Source organism: Lagenorhynchus albirostris, chromosome 10, assembly GCF_949774975.1.
Source record: "Lagenorhynchus albirostris chromosome 10, mLagAlb1.1, whole genome shotgun sequence".
Classification (NCBI taxonomy): domain Eukaryota; kingdom Metazoa; phylum Chordata; class Mammalia; order Artiodactyla; family Delphinidae; genus Lagenorhynchus; species Lagenorhynchus albirostris.
Window position 1 is genome coordinate 102,530,203 of NC_083104.1, and position 22,298 is coordinate 102,552,500.

General features: G+C 52.9%; 1 protein-coding gene and 1 long non-coding RNA gene across 4 annotated transcripts in view; one reads left to right on the forward strand and one right to left on the reverse strand.

The window, feature by feature from the left end:
* LOC132527764 (uncharacterized) overlaps positions 1-17,395 on the reverse strand; it is a 67,387-nt gene extending 49,992 nt beyond the window's left edge. The window contains exons 1-3 of one of the 2 annotated variants that reach the window (XR_009543081.1): positions 17,248-17,395; positions 16,464-16,586; positions 15,865-15,972 (exon numbers count right to left, since the gene is read on the reverse strand). This is a non-coding gene — a long non-coding RNA (uncharacterized LOC132527764). Of the gene's footprint in view, positions 1-14,378; positions 15,973-16,463; positions 16,587-17,247 lie in introns of those variants that run through there. The other variant, XR_009543080.1, reaches the window with a different exon arrangement.
* Positions 17,396-17,541: 146 nt separating this feature from the next.
* Positions 17,542-21,963, forward strand: LOC132527765 (tubulin beta-2A chain). Of its 2 annotated transcripts, XM_060163792.1 has the most exons (4): positions 17,542-17,672; positions 19,382-19,490; positions 19,825-19,935; positions 20,648-21,963. In XM_060163792.1, the coding sequence occupies exons 1-4, from the start codon at positions 17,616-17,618 to the stop codon at positions 21,706-21,708; spliced, it is 1,338 nt and encodes a 445-aa protein (XP_060019775.1). In that variant the 5' UTR covers positions 17,542-17,615; the 3' UTR covers positions 21,709-21,963. The 2 variants fall into 2 exon arrangements, with proteins under 2 accessions (XP_060019775.1, XP_060019777.1); XM_060163794.1 differs by lacking the exons at positions 17,542-17,672; positions 19,382-19,490; positions 19,825-19,935 and adding an exon at positions 20,048-20,251.
* The last annotated feature ends 335 nt before the right edge of the window (positions 21,964-22,298 follow it).

The window sequence follows — 22,298 nt, forward strand, 5'->3', positions numbered from 1 at the left end:
GACCAGGGCATCATCACAACCTACGACGCTCCGTGAGTGATGCCACCCAGTTCTGTAGGCTTCCACTCGACCATTCCGGTTCCAAAAGCAAGCGTGGTGTCGGCAACAGACAGCCCCACCCTCTCAGGCAGCCGGTGTACCCGGGCTAAGCGCCCCCACCATCTCGTGTTCCGAGTCTCTCTCAAGGCACCAACATAAACGTTGGATTTCCTTCACTACACAAACCATTTACTTACTCACTCCTTTATCCTCAGCTCCCGTTCCACATTTATCATCTGATTTTTAACAGACTTGTCCACCTCTGTTCGGAAAGGATGCTAGGCTCAGCCTCCATGCTGGGTTGGCAGCAGCAATGGTAGTCTGGCAAGCCCCCCCTTCAGTGCCCTCGTCCTTTCTGTAGGGGAGGGGTTTTGCCAGATAAGATCAAGGCACAACCCACTCCCTCTGGCCCTTAGGGATTCTGACATAAAGATGGGAGGGCACAGTGAGAGTCTCGTGCTTAGGCATCAACCCTACTACTGGCCAGTGGTTGCTGCCCTGGTCCCAGGACCACTGCATCCAGAAAACGGAAGTTGAGGTGATGTGGGAAACGGCTGTACAGTCATATCAGCATCCCTCCCACTTGTACCCCAGATACCACAGAAAAGTGGAGGAACCTCCCCGGTGGACCATCCACGGCCCCCTTCCTGTTGAGTGTGAGCACACATCCACAGAGGTGTGTAAGCCGGCCCTCCTTGCAGGAATCATTGCCCATTCCAGTGATCCACCCGACTATTTCTCAGGATGAGAGTGGGGTCCTCGATGGGAAGAAATGAGACTCCGTGGTCCAAATCGGTACAATACCTTCTGTTCCAGTCCTTTTACAGTATTTTGTACAACTGCCTCTTCCACCAGGCACGCAAAACCTAACTCGGAGTGTCTACTGCCACGGCGGCGGGGGCGGGGGAAGCAGCACAGCGCCACCTGCCGGCTGTGGGCATCACCCTCCCCCGGAGCAGCCTCCGTCCTTCCTGCACAGACTGTACGGCTGCCATTTTGTGCCTCAGGAGGAGTACATCTAGATTCAGCCCATCTCTGCATTGCTGTGGTACCCACACGTCCACCGAGTTCGTGGACCCACGAGGCCACCTCAAGGATGGCCACCTGCCCGTCCCAACCTCTCCCGATCCCCGAAGGGGGAGCTTCTCGTGGGCAGCGAGCACGCCCTACACTGATGCACCCCTCAAGCTCCCAGAGTGACTCCTACAGGGCTGTGCCCCACGCGGGCGGCCCTGTAACAGGCCAGGCTCCGCTGCCCGTCTGCCTGACCCTAGGGCCAGGCCACTGGCCACAACCCCTGAGTCATTAAAAGCCCAAACATAGAGGCAAGTAGCTCGCCTTCCAGGCCACCGAGCTGACGGCTTCCCTCCTCCTTCAGGTACAGCGGCAGCTCTCCGGACGGGATGCTGTGCGCTCGCTTCAGAACTGCCAGCCACAAGCCAAGCAGCCCTTTGCTGGTCAGGAGAGCTGTTGACAGGGCGAACCAGGCGGCTGTAGAGTTAGTCCCGGGGGAGGTGCCCTCTCCTCCTCGTGTTCCGTCAGCACCCTTTCCTGTGCGAACCATCTCCATCCACTACGGGACGCCCTCCGCACGCCCCTCTCTAGAGAGCATTTCTCTGACGTCACCCAAGACATTCCGGGTCTTTCAGGTTCGAGGTTATCTTAGGTCCTTCAGCCATTGGGGCAGTTTCAAGTAATGTTCAAAGCAGGCTAGGAATGATCTTTGCAATGGAAATTTTCCGGAATTCTCCAGCGGGAATCCCAGCGGTCACTGCCAGGCGGGATCCACAGGCTTCTGCCATAAGCCCCGGTCTGCACCCGACGCAGGTCACCGTACAGATAATCTCTCCGTACTTCGCCCCGGTCGCGTGAGCAAGCTGGGGGCTCAGGCCATCTCGGTGACGACCCCTCGGCTGTCGAATCAACAGTAATAAAGCCGGGGGTGGCTTCACCTGCCTCCTGGTTTATAATACTAGAAGGGGAGGCATTCTCCAGTCAGACACAACATCTGTCCCCATGAAGCATTCAGGTAAAGGACACACAACCACTTCACAGAGTCTGCCGGAACATTTCAGTTTTCATCCAAACTTTCACCTCAGTCCCACCGACTCTTTCCTCCCCGTATCCTCCGACTCTAACTGTAGCTCTGGTAGCAGAGTGCACGGCCCCCGTGTCAAGGATCTCCCAAAGCACCTCCTCCCCCCGCCCCCCCCACCCCGAGCCTTCTGCCCCCTCACGGGCACACATCCTGGGCTCCCAGCTCGGGGCAGGGGAGGGGGAGTGCCCAAGGGACCTGGGCTCTTAGCCAGTCTGTGCCCTGATTAGACTATGGGGCCGTCACCTCATGAAATTCTTGGTCAGCTGTCTCATTGTCATCTGTGCCTTCCAGCTTTTAAAATTCCTCCAAACCAAGGCGAACGAAGCAGATTTAGGGCCCTTCAATGTGGAGGAACCAGCAGAGGCTCCCATGGGTCCATCTGACTTCTGAGAGTGCTGCAGCAAGACCTTTATTCTGATCCCATCAACGTCTGCTTAACTTCCCCAATAGGAACCGCTCACAGATTTGAGCCCCACTGGGACCGGCTCCGACTTTCCCCTTTGTCTCTTCCCCATTATCTTGCAGATCTCAGCCATCTGTGTCTTTGGCTTAACTATCCCGTTGGGTGGCAGCCCTGAGTTAGCTCGGAGCAGCCCGAATCCAAGCGTGGCGCAGCCTCAAGATGCATCCTGACACCCCACTTTCACTTGGCTTATTGCAGAGAACCACCATGCAGGACGGATACTCATTCGCTTGTTCTTTGTTACTCCACATTTTCTCACGTGTCCAGTGAGCTAACTACTCAGGGGCTGGAGCCATGGTGAGACTTTTACCTCTGATAACTAAGTGCGGCACAGCTCCAGTTCTACACCTTGGCTGACCTGGGGTCCCCTAGGAACCACAGGTTCATCACCCCCCACCCCATCATCCCCCCTCTTCTTGAACCATATGTTTCCGTGAGTCAGGGTCACACGAGCAAATGTCACTTCTGACACCAACTGTGAAGCATCTGGGCCAACTGTGAGGTTGGAGGGAACGGTCTCCAAGACTATTCTTGCTTCAGATACCAACTGCAAGGTCAAAGGTCCCCAAGAGCACCCTCAGGTTTGGTAATTCACTAGGAGGACTCAGAACTTTACCGAAAGCTGTTATCCTCGCAGTGACAGTTCTATTTTGTTTTCACAGGGAAAGGATACAGGCTAAGATCAGCCAAGGGAAGAAGCAAGGGGCTGAGTCCAGAGATGAACCAAACACAGGGCTTCTGTTGTCCTTCCACGGAGTCAGGACATGTCACTGCCCTGCATCCACGTGTGACACTGTGCACGGAGCATTGCCAGCCTGGGGCGCTCGCCTGAAGCTCCGTGTTCAGAGTTTCTCTTGGGCTTCAGGGGCGTGTTCGTGGACATCCCAGCCCACACGCCAAACCCCACCACTCCCTCTCCCCACACGGCCTCCCCTTGGTCCTAGGGGTGCACACGGCAGGCACCTTTTTTGTACTAAGTTTCAATAACCTGCCATCAGGAAGACCCTGGGAGAGAGGCTCATCTCTGCGCTAGAAGTGGGCTTGGAGCAGACTAGGCAGGAAGTTCAGACACCCTAGGATGTGGGACATGGTGCAGGGTCTGCTGGATATGACCTCTTGGCTCTATAAATGTCTCCCATGGGGCAGGGCATGGCCCAAACTGGGAAGATCATGCCTGCGGTTGGATCAGATCCTGTTACTAGCGAATCTTACTGGCCCGTATCAAATTTTTAACCAGACTGCTTTCGTTCATCACCATAACTGTACTATTACCTCTGATTTCAGCTTTCAGGCACTAGATGATCCAAAATACCTGTGGCTATCTTCATTGGACAGAAGCTACAGCCACAAGTGCACCTGCAGAATCCTGGCTGCAGAAAGAGGCTCTGACCTTCCTTCCTTGCCAGGTTCTCAAGAAGCCTTAGAACAAGAGGCTAAGGGACTGGGAGGGCTCTCAAAAGGCTTGACCGCTGCAGATCACGTGCGGACATGTGTGTCTGGAGCTGCGGCCGGTGGGCCACGCAGCCAGTTTGCCAGAACCTCTACGCTTTCCTCCTCTGCTTCAGGAAGTGACCAGCACCGTGCACAGTCTTACCGAGGACACACAGCAACACGAGAGAACTCCAGGAATTCAGTGAACGGTCCTCAACAGTCGTCTGCCATTGGGCATGCTCTGGGCTGCCCAAAGGGGCCCTGGGGCAGAGGTCAGCAGTAACGGCTGTGCATGCAATCCCATAAATGTCTATGCCGCCGCCCGAAATATTTACCGCAAACGGAGAAATCCATCAGATTGCCACTGTCGCTCTCACGCTGCCATTTAAATACGCTCCAGGCCCAACGTCTCACAGCCTTCTCAACCAACTGCCTTCCAACTTCAGATTGTGTTTTTACTCCCTCATTTAACCTGTAGTATTTTTAAAAAATAATACTCCTAAGCATACCTCTTGTGAAACCCCTGGTCTCTAAGAGCCTCTAACACCTGCCAGGCCAGGAACGTGCTCAGCAGATGGTAACAGCTGGTCCTCCAGGGCCACCAGGAACCTGGAAGCCCACCCAGCCCTGACAACTAACCGAACTCACGTCAACCTCACACTTATTCATCCCTAGTAGCGTTTAACCACAGATTTTGTCTGTATAAAACAACAGGGGCAACGACCAGGTGTTCACAATTGCCCACCTCTTACCAAACTGCAGTCCGTCCCGCCTCCACGGCCCCCAGGCTGAAGCAAGCACACAGGTGAACGCTGCACCTGTAACAGGCTGAGGGTCTGCTGACGACAGAACACTCTTCCGGCTGCAGCGAGCTGACTTCACATCTGCTTGTCCCACCCTCTCTCCCTCCCCGCCCACAAAGCTCACGCTAGCCCTGTTCACCCCTCCCTGCAGAGAAAAGCCTGTTCTCTTCCATTCTGCATGCTCGTTGCACGTTTCTGAGATCCGAGCACTCTCCCTACGGTAACACTCTTTTCCATTAAAGCTGCTCCATCTCTAAGTCTGAATGTGTCTTACTCGACAGTAGGGTCCCAGCTCTGGCCACTGCCCCCACGGGTGACCCGTCCATCAGCTGGGACGCTCAGCCCTGCCGGGGGTGACAGCCCCCGCGGCTGTGGCCACTCTCCTCCTTCAGGGCTCCTCCCAGCTTTTCAGCCTGTCGCCATCATACGGCTGATGCGCGGCGGATTCCTGAGCCCCTCAGCAGCAGCTGCTGGAGGATCAGGGCGGGCAGCTATTGGTCTGTCTGGGTCTCCTCGACTGTCTGACCACAACGCCGCCGTTCCAAGGACAGGAGAGGGAGAAGGGAGCCATTTTTACTGATACTTCGGATGCCAGGCCGTCAAGCGGTTTTCTTTATTTCCAGTTTTGGGAGGTCATCAGCGATGAGCATGGGATCGACCCCACGGGCAGTTACCATGGAGACAGTGACCTGCAGCTGGAGAGAATCAACGTGTACTACAATGAAGCTGCCGGTGATTATTGGAAGCTTTCCTGCCCCCTCACCTTGCTTTCTGTTCTGCGGCAGACGCAATGTATTAGGAACATGCAAATGACAAAGAAAGGCTTCCTGCATGCATTTTTAACTGCTCAAAAACACACTTCAGAGCTCCTGAAGTCTCCTGCATGTCTGTCATGACGAGGCAGGCCATTATCTCCCTTTGTAGAGCAGAAACCGCCTCTAATCTCCTACTTTTGTCTCATGCTGGAATTTTCCCTGCTGAATTCTGCCGTAAGAGGCCCAGAGAGCAGGGCACTGTCTGTGATTCCTTTGCCTACCGCAGCTCTGAGTCCTGCTCTGTCCCCGCAGGTAACAAATATGTGCCTCGGGCCATCCTGGTGGATCTGGAGCCGGGCACTATGGACTCGGTCAGGTCTGGACCCTTCGGCCAGATCTTCAGGCCCGACAACTTCGTGTTCGGTATGTAGCGTGCTCCCCGGGCACCGGCTCGGGAGGCCCACTTCCTTCTAAATCCCGTGGAGGTCACAGCTCACTGCTGAGTGCCCCGCTGGAGGCTGTGTGTCCACAGAGGCCCTGAGTCCTGGCCTAACTGCCCCCGGTCCACGGGCTGTCGCTCCTCTGGTCCCTCTCCGCACAGCTCAAAGGACGGGGTCCGCCTGCAGAGGGTCCGTCCCACGGCAGAGCAGCCTGGGGAGGGCAGAGAATAAAGAGCGAAGGGAAGCTTCCAACAGCAGCTCCCAGGTGACTGGTCATCTCAGAGGACCAGTGACAACAGGCAAGCATTTCCTGGAGCGAAGGCCAAAGGCACAGGTTAGGAGCGGCTGAGACAGCTGCTTGGAGTGGCCTCTTCTGATCACGTGTGCCTCCACCCTGCCTGCTCCTCGTAGCTGATTTAAGTATTTTAAATACTGAACGCAGGCCTGAGCAAACCGGCCGTGAACACGGGGCCCTTCCCCCAGACCCCGGCCCAGGTCCACCCAGTAATGAAACGTCCTTCCCCTACGATCCCAGCACTACTGGCAGAGTGGCAGGAAGCGCGATGTGGTCTTTGCAGCCCCACAAAGAAGCAGGACAGCTTCACCTGAGTCGCCAGAATGAGGCAGCTGCCTGGATGCTGATGCGGTCAGAGCAGCGCTGGTGACAGCTCTCAGCTGGGAGCCACCCAGCCAGTTCTGGGTCCAAAGTCCCCCCACCCGACCCCAGATTGTAAAGGATTCAGATTCCTGTTTCATGGGGGTCCAGGAAGAGACTGGAGATGCTTAGCTAGTGAAGAGAGCACCTGGGGAGCATGAAAACTGCAGGAACTGAAAAGCACGGAGAAGACAGCGTCACCAGCTAAGGGCCCCGACCAGGACCCCGGGCTACGTGGCCTGTGTCGCTAGACGGGGAGGTACCTCCGAATGAGCACCTCCATAGCTGACTGTCCTTCCCAGGCCCCCTTCTGCATGTCTTGCCTGTAACACCCCTCTGGAAGGAGACCAGTCAAGGACAGACTGGAGGCTAAATAGCCCAGCTTCCCTGTCTCAGGGGGGCAACTCAGTGATGGGGTCTCTTACGGACCCCAGTGCAGAATGCCGCTTCCTTCCTTCCTTTCCCCGCTCCGTCCCCATTGCCCTCCCAGGCTTCCTGGGATCAGCCCCCTAAGAAACTTCCGCTCAAACCCTTGTCTCAGGCCCAGAAATAAATCCAACCACCTACAGTCAATCTTCGACAAAGGAGGCAAGAACATACAACGGAGAAAAGCATCTCTTCAGCAAGTGGTGATGGGAAAACTGGACAGCCGTGTGTAAATCAATGAAGTTAGAACACACCCTCTCAACACACAGAACAATAAACTTGAAATGGCTTAAAGACTTAAACACAGACATGACACCATAAAACTCCTAGAAGAGACCATAGGCAAAACATTCTCTGACATAAATCGTAGCAATATTTTCTTAGGTCAGTCTCCCAAGGCAATAGAAATAAAAGCAAAAATAAACAAATAGGACCTAATCAAACTTAAAAGCAAAGGAAACCATAAACAAAATGAAAAGACAACCTATAGACTGGGAAAAAATACATGCAAATAATGCAACCGACGAGGGGTTAATTCCAAAATACGTAAACAGCTCATACAGCTCAATATCAAAAAAAGAACAAACAACTCAATTAAAAAATGAGAAGACCTAAACAGACATTTCTCCAGAGATATACAGGTGGCCAACAAACACATGAGGATATGCTCAACATCGCCAATTATCAGAGAAATGCAAATCAAAACTACAATGAGGTATCACCTCCCACCAGTCAGAACGGCCATCATCAAAACGTCTGCAAATAATAAATGCTGGAGACGGCGTGGAGGAAAGGGAGCCCTCTTGCACTGTTGGTGGGGCTGTGAATTGGTACAGCCACCACAGAGAACAGTATGGAGGTTCCTCAAAAAGCTAAAAATAGAGTCACCATATGGTCCCAGCAATTCAACTCCTGGGTGTATATCCAGAAAAGAGAAAAACTCTAATCCGAAAAGATACATGTACCCGAATGTTCATAGCAGCACTATTTACAATAGCCAAGATATAAAAGCAACCTAAATGTCCACCGATAGATGAACGGATAAAGAAGATGTGGTACATGTATACAATGGAATATTACTCAGCCATAATGAAGAATGAAATTCTGCCATTTGCAGCAACATGGATGGACCTAGAGGATATTATACTAAGTGAAGTCAGACAGAGAAAGACAAATACTGTATATCACTTATATGTGGAATCTAAAAAAATAATACAAATGAATTTATTTACAAAACAGAAACAGACTCACAGACATAGAAAACAAACTTACGGTTTCCAAAAGGGAAAGGGGGAGGGGGAGGGAAAAATTAGGAGTTTGGGATTAACATATACACACTACTATATATAAAATAGATAATAAGCAACGAGGATTTCCTGTAGAGCACAGGGAACTATATTCAACATCTTGTAATAACGTATAACGGAAAAGAATCTGAAAAAGAAATATATATATATATAAAACTGAATCACTTTGCTGTTCACCTGAAACGCAATACTGTAAATCAACTATACTTCAATAAAATAAATAAAATATTTAAAAAGAGCATTTTATAATTAAAACGAATAGAGTAAAATCCTTGTTTCAGAGCAGGGGCACTGACCTCAGACCAAAGGGGAGGCCGTGGTGCACTTTTCTCGTGCACTGTGTGCAACACGCTGCCGTAAGCCCGATGGCGGGACCCTCATAACAAACTTACGGTGTCTGGCGGGGTGCAGCAGGTTCTCTGCTGGGGGCCATGCACAGCCGACTGTCCAGGCTGCTCCATCTGCAGCTCGGGTCCCCCAGCACCCCTCAGGTGCTTAGCAGAATACAGTTGCCCGCAGTCTGGGGTCTGGGGCCCCTGCTGGCTTCCTGGCGGTCGGCCAGAGGCCGTGCGCAGCTCCTGGAGGTGCCTGCCGACACCAGTACGTGGCCCGCAACACGGCAGCCTCACCTTCAAGGCCACCAGGAGAGGACCTCCACTGCACTGAAACTCTGAAGGCTCTGCCACCAGCTGGAGCAAATTCTCCCTTAAAGGGCTCACGTGATTAGTGAAGGCTCGGCCAGGTAATCTCCCTATTTTAAGGTCAACTGATTTGGGGCCTGAATTACACCTGCAGAATCCCTTCCCACAGCACTGAGATTAGCGTTTGATTGAATAACTGGGAAAAGGTGTGTGCACCCCGGGGCTGGTGAACTTTGGGGCTTCGAGTTCTGCCTACCAGGAACGGACAGCTTGGGGACCGAAACAAACATGGTTCCTGGAACCTCGGTTCCGACGATCTGGATCTGCGTTCATAAAGGACGTGAGTTTTCTACTTAGTAGCTGTAGGGCTTTAGGCAAGTATTTTAATCTCTCTGAGCCTTAGTCCTGTCCAGGAAGCTGCTTCAGAACAGGCTTTGTGGCTTCTTGTCAGGAATTCTGCACGGGGGACCGAGATAGGCTAGTTCTGGAATATCTTTCACTGTTCGAATATTTGATTTTCAGGTCCCTTTGACCACAGAAGTCTACGCCTCTATGTGATCATTCTTGGAAGAGTTAATATACTTGCTCATCAGAATAAGGCCTTAACGGATTGGTATTAAATTATCTTCTTGGTAAGGATTTTCATGAGGGGGTGGAGCCTGTGTGCTCAAGTTGGGGGAAGGGCAGCAAGAGGTGGGCAAAAATGAAAAAGGCAGCTGAGCCAGCCTTGCAACCTCCCTGAGGACCGGCTCCAGTTCAGTGGTTCAAATTTGCCAGGGCAGGAAGTGAGGACGGGAACTTCTGTCTTAGGCTCTGGACTCGCAGCAGCAGCCCCGCAGGGACAGGCCCCACTCGGACGTACGCCTGCGCCTCCTGGTTCCCTTGTCTTGCTTTCACATCACGTCCTTCCAGCCCAGCAGTAAGGCCGGAGAGCAGGTCTGGGCCTGCGTTAACACTGGTCAGCCTCGACAGCTCACCTGTGCCCCATCCTCAGCTTCATTCCTCCGACCTCAGTCCTGGGATCTCAGAGGGACCCAAGCTCGCATGAATTACAAAACTACGCAACCGATGAAATGAGAACACTTCCTAATATCATACACAAAAATAAACTCAAAATGGATTAAAGACCTAAATGTAAGACCAGACACTGCACAACTCTCAGAGGAAAACACAGGCAGAACATCTATGACGTAAATCACCGCAAGATCCTTTTTGACCCACCTCCTAGAGAAATGGAAATAAAAACAAAAATAAACAAATGGGACCCAATGGAACTTAAAAGCTTTTGCACAGCAAAGGAAACCATAAACAAGATGAAAAGACAACCCTCAGAATGGGAGAAAATATTTGCAAATGAAGGAACTGACAAAGGATTAACCTCCAAAATATACAAGCAGCTCATGCAGCTCAATAACAAACAAACAAACAACCCAATCCAAACATGGGCAGAAGACCTGAACAGACATTTCTCCAAAGAAGATATACAGATTGCCAACTAACACATGAAAGGATGCTCAACATCACTAATCATTAGAGAAATGCAAATCAAAATTACAATAATGTATCACCTCCCACCGGTCAGAATGGGCATCATCAAGAAATCTACAAACAATAAATGCTAGAGAGGGTGTGGAGAAAAGGGAACCCTCCTGCACTGTTAGTGGGAGTGTAAATTGATACAGCAACTATGGAGAAGAGTATGGAGGTTCCTTAAAAAACTAAAAATGGAACTACCATACAACCAAGCAATCCCACTACTGGGCATAGACCCTGAGAAAACCATAATTCAAAAAGAGTCATGTACACAATGTTCATTGCAGCTCTATTTATAATAGCCAGGACATGGAAGCAACCTAAGTGTCCATCAACAGATGAGTGGATAAAGAAGATGTGGCACATATATACAGTGGAATATTACTCAGCCATAAAAAGAAATGAAATTCAGTTATTTGTAGTGAGGTGGATGGACCTAGAGTCTGTCATACAGAGTGAAGTAAGTCAGAAAGAGAAAAACAAATACCATATGCTAACACATATATATGGAATCTAAAAAAAAAAAAAGGTTCTGAAGAACCTAGGGGCAGGACAGGAACAAAGACACAGATGTAGAGAATGGACTTGAGGACATGGGGAGGGGGAAGAATACACTGGGACAAAGTGAGAGAGTGGCATGGACTTATATACACTACCAAATGTAAAACAGATAGCTAGTGGGAAGCAGCCGCATAGCACAGGCAGATCAGCTCGGTGCTCTGTGACCACCTAGAGGGGTGGGATAGGGAGGGTGGGAGGGAGACACAAGAGGGAGGGGATATGGGGACATATGTATACGTATAGCTGATTCACTTTGTTATAAAGCAGAAACTAACACACCATTGTAAAGCAATGATACTCCAATAAAGATGTTAAAAAAAACCCCACAAAACTATGCAACTATAAAAGTCACCTGTGAATCTGCACGGCATACACGTACTCCACGAGTTAACTAAAATTTGACTGTGAAACGCCCAGTACACAGAAGTGTCTGGCTGCACATTGCTTCTCTATCCTGTAATTCACCAAATCTCTCCCCGCTTCACCCAAAGCAAGCGAGCGGTCCTCGGCCATGCGCCCCCTGCCGGCCAGTGAGGGGAAATGACTGGTCCAAGACGTCTGGTTTCCTCCCAGGCAAAGCGCACACACGTGCCTCTCACCCTCCCTCTTCACAGCTCTGTTCGAGCTCTCTCAGGGCATCCCTTTCTTATATAATGCGTCTCTATCTTCTTTAATCTCCATCTTTCTTCTAGTTATCAAAAAATTTTAAATTATTCCTTTATATCCAGACAATGATACTAATTGTGAAGGATGGATGATCCAGTTGTTTAAGGGCTGTGTACATCTAAGATACTCCTGCTCCTAGAGGCGCCACCCATACCATATCAAAAGTATTTAAATTTCCGTTTTGTAAAGTTTTTACTTTATTATAACTTATATGTTATGATATAAAAGTTAAGTTGCATTTGACTAATTGATGTGCTATGTTTCATTTAATTAAACATTAATTTAACTATTACAGGTTTTTCTTTTCATATTTTAGAGTTGTCACCTCCACATCCCATCTTCTCAGGTCCTGAAAACTAGCACGGGCTATGCTTACAGGTACCCAGTGGAAAACTGGCTTTGCTGATAAGATTAAAAGAGTAGACCTAACAAATACTTCTAATTAAGAAAAACAAGAAAATATTGGCAGCAAGTTACAAAAGCATCAGACTACGAGTGTTCAACAAAATTTGGTATAATCAATAATAAATGTAACAAAATTAATCCGCCCTGTAGGTGAAATGATGCTTGTTACTGGTTTTGTACCACATGACAACTAGACATAGATAATAACTGATGATAAACAAGTAGCATTTCTTCACAGTCAAATAAAGCATGTCTGGGACTTAGTTGGCAAACAAAGGAGGGAACTGTGAACAGGAAAACAATTTGGGGGTTTCTCTGAAGACTCCTGGCCGCACAAGTGAGGAGGTCCCGGAGACTGTATTTTTCCAGAACTTCAGTGCTCGAAGGTCCGATAAACACTCTTAAGAGGTACCTCAATATGATTTTATAGTTAAAAAAGGCACTGCATATTTCAAGTGCATCTTCCCTGGCGGATTTTACAAGTTTGGTGGTAGGTGGCTGCTCGCCCCTCTGCAAAGACTATTCTAGAGAAAGCTGTGCAGACCACATGGTGGGGGGCACGGTGTGGGCCGGGAGTCTTGTGTTACAGGTGAAAAGCCTGGCAGTTGGGATGGGGCATGGGTGAGCCAGGGAGCCCCCGGAGAGCAGAGGGCGGTGACGGAGGGAACAGGACCGCAGCAGCCTGGCTGGATACCAAATGCCTACTTGCTGTTCACCTCTGCCCTGCACACTTTCAGCAGAAGACAGAATGATTAGGCTCTGCAGGGCTTACTGGCTTTCTCACCTCGGAGAGGGGAATACCGACGTCAGTCTTTTCCATAATCTGTTTGCCTTGAAACAGAGCAAACCCTGGGCTCTGGAGCTTCCGAGAAAATGACCAGCACCCCGTCTGTGCCCAGCTTGGCCCCGTGGCCATCAGCACGGCTGGCCTCACCAAAAGTCTCTGGCAACTCAGCCTGCATTCAGAAGACAGGTGGCGAGGGAGCCAGAAAGTTGGAAAGTGGGGGGAAAAGGCTCTCTCGGGTTTCATGCCTCCTGCAGGGGCTGGTCCAGTCCGTGCCCTGCCCTCGGGGTGCCTGTGCTCAGAACTGCCCTGCACAGCTTGGGGACACCCATCGACCTGCAGACCCTCAGGGTTTGGGGGTGGGGAGGAACATCCTCAGCTCCCCGCTTAGGAGCTCTGCAGCTCGTCATTCCCACAACACCTTTCCTTGCTGTGCACAGCCTCGTGGACTAGGGGCCTGGATTGTAACATGGAAGTGTGTGCACTGTATTACGAGGCACAGAGGAGGGCACATCGTGGAGAGACTGACATTGGCGCTGAGCCCTGATTTATGGAGAAGAGCTCCCTGGAAGGAGGGAAGAAAACAGTGATGCCAACTGCAATAGCTAAGATTGCTATAACACTATACAGTCTCCGGGACCCCCTCACTTGTGCGGTCAGGGGGTCTTCTAGGTGCTTTCCCATATTAATTCACTCAGTCCTCGAAACAACCCCAGGAAGCAGGTACTGTTATTATTCCGCTTTACGGATGAGGCAATAGAGGCACAGAGAGGTCAAGTAACTTGCCCTAGATCACACAGCTAATAAGTGGCAGAGTCAGGATTTGCACCCACTCCATCCATCCAGGGCCTGTGCTCTTAACCACTCAGGGAATGTGGGGTGGGCTGAATAGGGGAAATTCACTCCAGTCCTGTGAAAAGCCTTGGCCATGTGAAGCAGAGTTTGCTCAGAGAATTTGGTACGGTCCAGGTTCTCTAGGTTACGGGGAAAATGGTAGCGGTTGGGAAAAGGTTACACATATTTGAGAATTTGTGAGATTATGTCTCATTTAAGTCATAGCATAAGAATAACAGTATCTTTCATTCTTAATGTCCAAGGCAAAAATGACTGAAACCATGTTTTAAAGGAACAAACAAAAATATCTAAATAACCCACGAAAGGGAAAAAAAGGAAAATATCAAACATGAACAGTGAAAAAAATACATCTAGAGGAGTGTGGAAAGACATACTTCTGTTCTTTAGTATTTTATAAATTTTCTAATTTTGTATTCAGAAAATATGTATACATGAAATGCGTTCTTACCACAATAAAAATATATACGTATATACAATGTATGTGTATATTACACACACGGTATACTATACATTGTTTTCAATTATGAAAGGTCCCGATTGACAATTCTAGTAAAAATAATCCATACTGGGACATGAAACATTCCAGAAGATAGCTGAGAAACATTACATATATTTACTCTAAATTATTACTGTCTGGGGCAAAAATTTATAAACTGGTGGAGCTGACATCTTTAAAGTAAATTAAACTGGAGTTCAGACTGTTTGTGCTTTAGACAGTCTTTATAAAAAGGAAGCACCTCAAATGCTTCCAGCAAAATTCCTCCATCTTCATCAAGAGATGCTTTTACTGAAAACCTGGAAATGTGCGCAGTCAAGGGAGCGGCGAGGCTATTTCAGATGTTTCAGGGGAAAGAGAGATCGAGGTGCCTCATCCCTTGGGCCTTCTCCGAGGGCACAAACAAATAGGATGTGACTGTTCCAGGATAATGGATACAATTTTATTGCTAAGATGGTTCTTGGGTTTTCATTATTCTACAGAGGAAGCTGATGTTCTCAAAATTTCAGGACCCCAGCTAATATATTTCAACTAGATCCCATCAGTCACTTAGCAACGCATCAAGCAACGGTAATTACCACCATCATGGTGCCAGGCATTCAGAGGGTACTTTCACTAAGAGGCTCTCAGCGGGAGGCAGGAGAGGGGGAAGGGCAGGCAGAGCCCTTTAGTAAGACACAGGCCTAGCCTTCCACACCCTCCCCCTCCAGTCTGAATTTTGTCATCGTCACCCCAAAGTCCCTTAGGGGTGGGAGTGGCCCAGACGCAGTCGATGACATCAGGCCCAAAGCAGGAAATGGCCCACGGTAGGCAGAGACTGACTCACCTCCCCCATCACCCTGCCCGACAGCCAGAAGAGCTGTTCCTTTTAGACACACAGAGAAGCCAGCAACAACCCCCTTCGCCCCAGACCTCGTCAAAGCCTAAGCCAGGGAACAGAGGTTCCGTGGGCCCCGTTTCCTGCTGTTGTCTGCACAGGTGCCGTGTGCCCATGTGGTGGCGTTTGGGTCACGCATATGGCAGAGGAGGGCAGCTCAGAGTCCTCGGGTGTGTCACCTTAGGTCGGGCAAGCGCTATTTCCAACTCTGCCCGCGTGCTTCTCTGATTATACAGGAACAGACATGGGGCGGGTGCCGGGGAGGAAGCAGGCCAGGTGCACACTGGGTGGCAGTGAGGCAGCCTTTGCTGCCAGGGATCCCCAGGGGCCCCGGCCTGCTGGAATCAATGCTGTCACTTAATATTTGTGAACTGAGCATTCAGCGAATAAGCGTCTCTCATCTTCACAACGTAACAAAACGACCCGACCAGGACACAGAGAAGTGGACACCCTCCACGCGTAGAGAGATGCCCACCTGTTAAGGTCCCCTTGTCCCCAGTACCATCCCTTCCAGGTCTCATCTTCTGCTTCTACTCGGCCCCAAATCCCCACCTTGAATGAAACAATGAAGGCCAAGACACAGTAATCTCTAGAAAATCTTCGTGGAACTGTGTAATCACAGAAGTTACCTGGAGCAGAGCTGTTCTCTGGAGAGGTTCTGGAAGGCTCCAGCTGGTCGTGAAGAGCCCAGGGAGCGGAAGCTGGGGGTAGCGGTGGTGAGAAGGTCGAGCCAAGCCCTAGGCATGGGGGTACAGCATCAGTGGGATGGGCTGAGCGAGGGGAGCCCAGCAGCACCGGGAGGGAGAGAGGAGGAGGGAGCCTAAGAGATACACCCCCATCCCAGGAGGGGGCACCAGGCACCTGCCTGCCCGCAGAGGGACTCCGAGGACTGGCTTCCCGAAGCAGGGGTGATGAAGCTGTGACTTTGCCCACCAGTAACATGACAAATGGGCTTAATATGTATAAGGACAGGATCACCTTGGGTTTTATGCAGGCATTTTTGCTCCATAAACTTGACCCGCTTTCATATAGAGCTTCTCGTTTCCTACTCACAAAGCTGGCTGCAGGGCACCTATAATTATCATTTTATAGCTGGAGAAACTGGTCTCAGAGAGAAAGAGAAGGAAGCAGTCCCTGGTCTCCACTCCCTGGCCACCCGTTCAGGATGGTTCGTAGGGATAATTAAGGTTGGATCTTACCTCACCCTGACTAAGCCTTTGAAACTCACCTGGGCTTTCTCTTTGTAGAAGGAAGCTAGATGCCTTCACTTACAGGCTTTGTGGCTGGTGGCTGGTCAATCTTTGAGCCTCCTTTTCCAAGCCGTGAACTTGGGATGGTAATAATGTTTACTCTAGAAGAGCAGAAATAGAATGTGAGCCACGTAGGTAATTTAAAATTTTCTAGTCGTCACTGTGCGTCTGGCAGTCATTTAAAAAATTTAACAGAAGTGAAATTAATTTCAAAAATATATCCAAGATATTCTTTTGATAAGTAATCAATATACAAAATTAGTAATGGAATATTTTACATTCTTTAAACTTCGTGAGTCCATGAAACCGCATGAGTATTTTACACGAAAGCACACCCCAGTTCAGACTCCCAGGGTTCAGGTGTTGAGTGGCCACATGCGGCTGGTGGCCTGGAGCTGGAGGTCGAGCCCCATACGGTGGCTGTGGGCACGAGGGGACATAACGCGTGGAAGGCACGTGCTTGGGCTGACGCCGGGATGCCGTGCTCGCTGGGACACCCAGGCGCGCACGCGATATTCTGCACATGCAAGCGGCCTGTGCGAGGACCCAGGACCCAAAGCACACGCGAGACAGGCCCAGGCGCCCAGGCACTTCTCCCGGCCCCTCCCCCACCGACCGCCTTCCACACGTGGGCAGAGGCGGAGGGCGCCCACCCCGCCATCCCCGGCCTCCCCGAAGACAGCCATTCTCGGCCCGCACCGGGACCCCCATCCTCCCCGCCCCGCACCCCCTCCCCGCGGTTGCACCCGCCGCCATTCCCACCCCGAAAAGGAGGAGATCGAGGCCGCGGGCCCGGGACCCTGCCCGGGAGGCAGGGAGCCTAGGGACGCCGCAAACCCCACGGGGAAGGCTGGGCTGCCCACCCCGGGCACCCCGGGCACCCCGCGCAGCCCACCCCGGCCGGAACCTCGCGCCGCGCCCCGGCTCCCCCTCGCGGTGCCGCAGTCCCCTCGCCCCGCCGTGCCGCCCCCGCGCCCCGTCCGCTGACGTCACCGAGCGGGGGCGGGGCATCCGCTATAAAAGGCGCGGCAGGAGGGGCGACGGCAGGTTTCTGCGCCCGTGTCTGCCGCCTCGCGCCGCGCATAGCCTAACCTAGGGCCCGCGCCTCCACCCGCTCCGCAGCCGGCACCATGCGCGAGATCGTGCACATCCAGGCGGGCCAGTGCGGCAACCAGATCGGCGCCAAGGTGCGCGCCGGGGCGGGCCGGGCAGGGGGCGTTGGGTCCCCAGGGTGAAGACCTAGGAGGGGTCGGGAAGGGGTGGCGGGTCCCCAGGGTGCGCGTGAGGGGCCGGGAAGGGGTGGCGGGTCCCCAGGGCGAAAACCGAGGAGGGGCCGGGGAGGGGTGGCGGGTCCCCAGGGTGAAGACCGAGGAGGGGTCGGGGAGGGGTGGTGGGTCCCCAGGGTGAAGACCGAAGAGGTGTCAGGGAGGGATGGCGGGTCCCCAGGGTGCGCTCCAGGGCCGGGGAGGGGGCGGCGGGTCCGCAGGGTGCGCGCCAGGGCCCGGGAGGGGCCCGGGAGCGGGCGGCGGGTACCCAGGGTGAAGACCGAGGAGGGGGTCGGGGAGGGGTGGCGGGCCCCCAGGGTGTGCGCCAGGGCCCGGGAGGGGCCGGGGAAGGGGCGGCGGATCCGCAGGGTGCGCGCCAGGGCCCGGGAGGGGGCGACGGGTCCCCAGGGTGAAGACCGAGGAGGGTTCGGGGAAGGGTGGTGGGTCCCCGGGTGCGCGCGAGGGGCGGGAGAGGGGTGGCGGGTCCCCAGGGTGCGCGCCAGGGCCCGGGAGGGGGCCGCCGCCCCGGGTGGCGCGTTCTCGGCGCGGGCTCGGGGCGGGGCCCAGGAACCACAGAACCTGCCGCGGTGCGCGCGGCGACGCAGCTGTGTGTGATTAATCAAGGCCCCTTTGAAATTTCCTCGGACCCGGCCATTCTGAGGGACGCGGTTGGTATTTCCCTGGTTGACTAGCCTCTGAGATGTGGATAGGGCCTTTGGTCATGATAATCCAGTGGCCTCATATGGAATTTAATTTGTATATTTTGTCTGTAGTTTGAATGAAAAAATGCAGTGTCATTGGGTGACAGATGTTATGGAGACTTCTCGTGGGTCCGAAAGACAGGGATGTTAGATCCCTTAATGCGAGCACCAGCTAGACAGAATGACGTATAACGTCGGAGTCTGATTCCCGCCTGCGCGGCGGCAGGTGGCCGTCCTGGGCTGTGACTGTCGCCCGCAGTGGGTGAGGCGCCACGGGCATGGTGCATGGGTGTGGGCGGGCGCCTGCACGAGGACGTGGTCTCTTTCAGAACCGCCATATTGCCCCCCCTAGCCCCGCCACCCCCTTTCCTGCTGCAAATTCACAATGCAGCCTGCAGCCTGCGCCCGCACCGTGGCCAGCTCCAGCCATGCTCCCCGCGTGCTCCTGGGCTCCTGCCCGCGCTACCCCACCATTCCGCTGCTGCAGTCAATGGCCGGAGGGCAGTAAGATAGCGCCTAACACTAAGCCGCTTGGAGAGCTGGGTCGGGTTTGTGCCAGGAAACACGGATCCCTGCCGGCAGCCGCAGGGCGGGGTCCACCTGTGTGGGTCCTGCCAGGACCCGTCCATCAGCTGGGGTGCTGACACAGCCCTGCCGTGGGTGACAGCCCCCGCGGCTGTGGCCACTCTCCTCCTTCAGGGCTCCTCCCAGCTTTTCAGCCTGTCGCCATCATACGGCTGATGCGCGGCGGATTCCTGAGCCCCTCAGCAGCAGCTGCTGGAGGATCAGGGCGGGCAGCTATTGGTCTGTCTGGGTCTCCTCGACTGTCTGACCACAACGCCGCCGTTCCAAGGACAGGAGAGGGAGAAGGGAGCCATTTTTACTGATACTTCGGATGCCAGGCCGTCAAGCGGTTTTCTTTATTTCCAGTTTTGGGAGGTCATCAGCGATGAGCATGGGATCGACCCCACGGGCAGTTACCATGGAGACAGTGACCTGCAGCTGGAGAGAATCAACGTGTACTACAATGAAGCTGCCGGTGATTATTGGAAGCTTTCCTGCCCCCTCACCTTGCTTTCTGTTCTGCGGCAGACGCAATGTATTAGGAACATGCAAATGACAAAGAAAGGCTTCCTGCATGCATTTTTAACTGCTCAAAAACACACTTCAGAGCTCCTGAAGTCTCCTGCATGTTTGTCATGACGAGGCAGGCCATTATCTCCCTTTGTAGAGCAGAAACCGCTTCTAATCTCCTACTTTTGTCTCATCTGGAATTTTCCCTGCTGAATTCTGCCGTAAGAGGCCCAGAGAGCAGGGCACTGTCTGTGATTCCTTTGCCTACCGCAGCTCTGAGTCCTGCTCTGTCCCCGCAGGTAACAAATATGTGCCTCGGGCCATCCTGGTGGATCTGGAGCCGGGCACCATGGACTCGGTCAGGTCTGGACCCTTCGGCCAGATCTTCAGGCCCGACAACTTCGTGTTCGGTACGTAGCGTGCTCCCCGGGCACCGGCTCGGGAGGCCCACTTCCTTCTAAATCCCGTGGAGGTCACAGCTCACTGCTGAGTGCCCCGCTGGAGGCTGTGTGTCCACAGAGGCCCTGAGTCCTGGCCTAACTGCCCCCGGTCCACGGGCTGTCGCTCCTCTGGTCCCTCTCCGCACAGCTCAAAGGACGGGGTCCGCCTGCAGAGGGTCTGTCCCACGGCAGAGCAGCCTGGGGAGGGCAGAGAATAAAGAGCGAAGGGAAGCTTCCAACAGCAGCTCCCAGGTGACTGGTCATCTCAGAGGACCAGTGACAACAGGCAAGCATTTCCTGGAGCGAAGGCCAAAGGCACAGGTTAGGAGCGGCTGAGATAGCTGCTTGGAGTGGCCTCTTCTGATCACGTGTGCCTCCACCCTGCCTGTTCCTTGTAGCTGATTTAAGTATTTACATAAGGTTCTTTGTTCTTAATTTTAAACCAATTGGGTTTTGTTAAACCATCTTCTTAATTAACTGCCTCATATGAACTAACCTTTTTGCTTTATTAGATCTCCAGTGTTTTTGAGGGTCACTGGTATATAGAAAAATTGTTTGTAGGTAGGAAGGGTTTCTAAAAGAGAAGAATCTGTCATCTCTAAATCTAGTGCAGAGTCAAAATGACAGAATCTGGAATTCCTTGCTAGTTTTCGTGTCTGATATTCTCCTTTCCCTCCGGCAGGCCAGAGCGGTGCCGGCAACAACTGGGCCAAGGGCCACTACACGGAGGGCGCGGAGCTGGTGGACTCGGTCCTGGACGTGGTCCGGAAGGAGTCAGAAAGCTGTGACTGTCTGCAGGGCTTCCAGCTGACCCACTCGCTGGGGGGCGGCACCGGGTCCGGGATGGGCACCCTCCTCATCAGCAAGATCCGCGAGGAGTACCCCGACCGCATCATGAACACCTTCAGCGTGATGCCCTCGCCCAAGGTGTCGGACACGGTGGTGGAGCCCTACAACGCCACGCTGTCCGTGCACCAGCTGGTGGAGAACACGGACGAGACCTACTCCATTGACAACGAGGCGCTGTACGACATCTGCTTCCGCACCCTGAAGCTGACCACGCCCACCTACGGGGACCTCAACCACCTGGTGTCGGCCACCATGAGCGGGGTCACCACGTGCCTGCGCTTCCCGGGCCAGCTCAACGCCGACCTGCGCAAGCTGGCCGTGAACATGGTGCCCTTCCCGCGCCTGCACTTCTTCATGCCCGGCTTCGCGCCGCTGACCAGCCGGGGCAGCCAGCAGTACCGCGCGCTGACGGTGCCCGAGCTCACGCAGCAGATGTTCGACTCCAAGAACATGATGGCCGCCTGCGACCCGCGCCACGGCCGCTACCTGACCGTGGCCGCCATCTTCCGGGGCCGCATGTCCATGAAGGAGGTGGACGAGCAGATGCTCAACGTGCAGAACAAGAACAGCAGCTACTTCGTCGAGTGGATCCCCAACAACGTGAAGACGGCCGTGTGCGACATCCCGCCCCGCGGGCTCAAGATGTCGGCCACCTTCATCGGCAACAGCACGGCCATCCAGGAGCTGTTCAAGCGCATCTCGGAGCAGTTCACGGCCATGTTCCGCCGCAAGGCCTTCCTGCACTGGTACACGGGCGAGGGCATGGACGAGATGGAGTTCACCGAGGCCGAGAGCAACATGAACGACCTGGTGTCCGAGTACCAGCAGTACCAGGACGCCACGGCCGACGAGCAGGGGGAGTTTGAGGAGGAGGAGGGCGAGGACGAGGCCTGAGCCCCGTGTGCGGCTGGACGTGGCCGGAGGCCAGGAGGAGAGCAAGGGGGAGGCCTGAGAACTTCTGAAATAGGTCGTGCATCCTTAGTGAACTTCTGTTGTCCTCAATCAAGCATGGTCCTTCTATTTGTATACTATGGTGCTCAGTCTTGCCTCTGTCAGAAATTCACACTGTTGGTGTAATAACGTGGGACTCCTCTGGAAACTGCAGTGTTGTCTAAGATATCTATACTAATAAAAAAGCATGTGTCCAAATCCCGTGGTCTCTTAATTTTTATTGCAAACAATTTTTATTCTTTCACTAAATGTTTCCTAAGTGTTTCCAGGTTTAGTAATTTTAAGAAAACAGAATTTCTACTTTCATGTTTTTAATTAATAGCCTTTCCTCTCTTTTAATAAAGAGAGACCAGAAGGCATATTTTTAGCTTCACTGACCCAAAGTATTCAAGGAAAGGAGCCCAGGTGTGTGGAGGTGGATAAGATCTGGGGACAAAGCCGACCTTCCTCCTCGGCTTGCTGTGGTTGCAGCAACCCCGTGAACGTGTGGAATCCAGGGCCCCGGGCGAGGGCTGTCTTCAGCTTAGCCACTT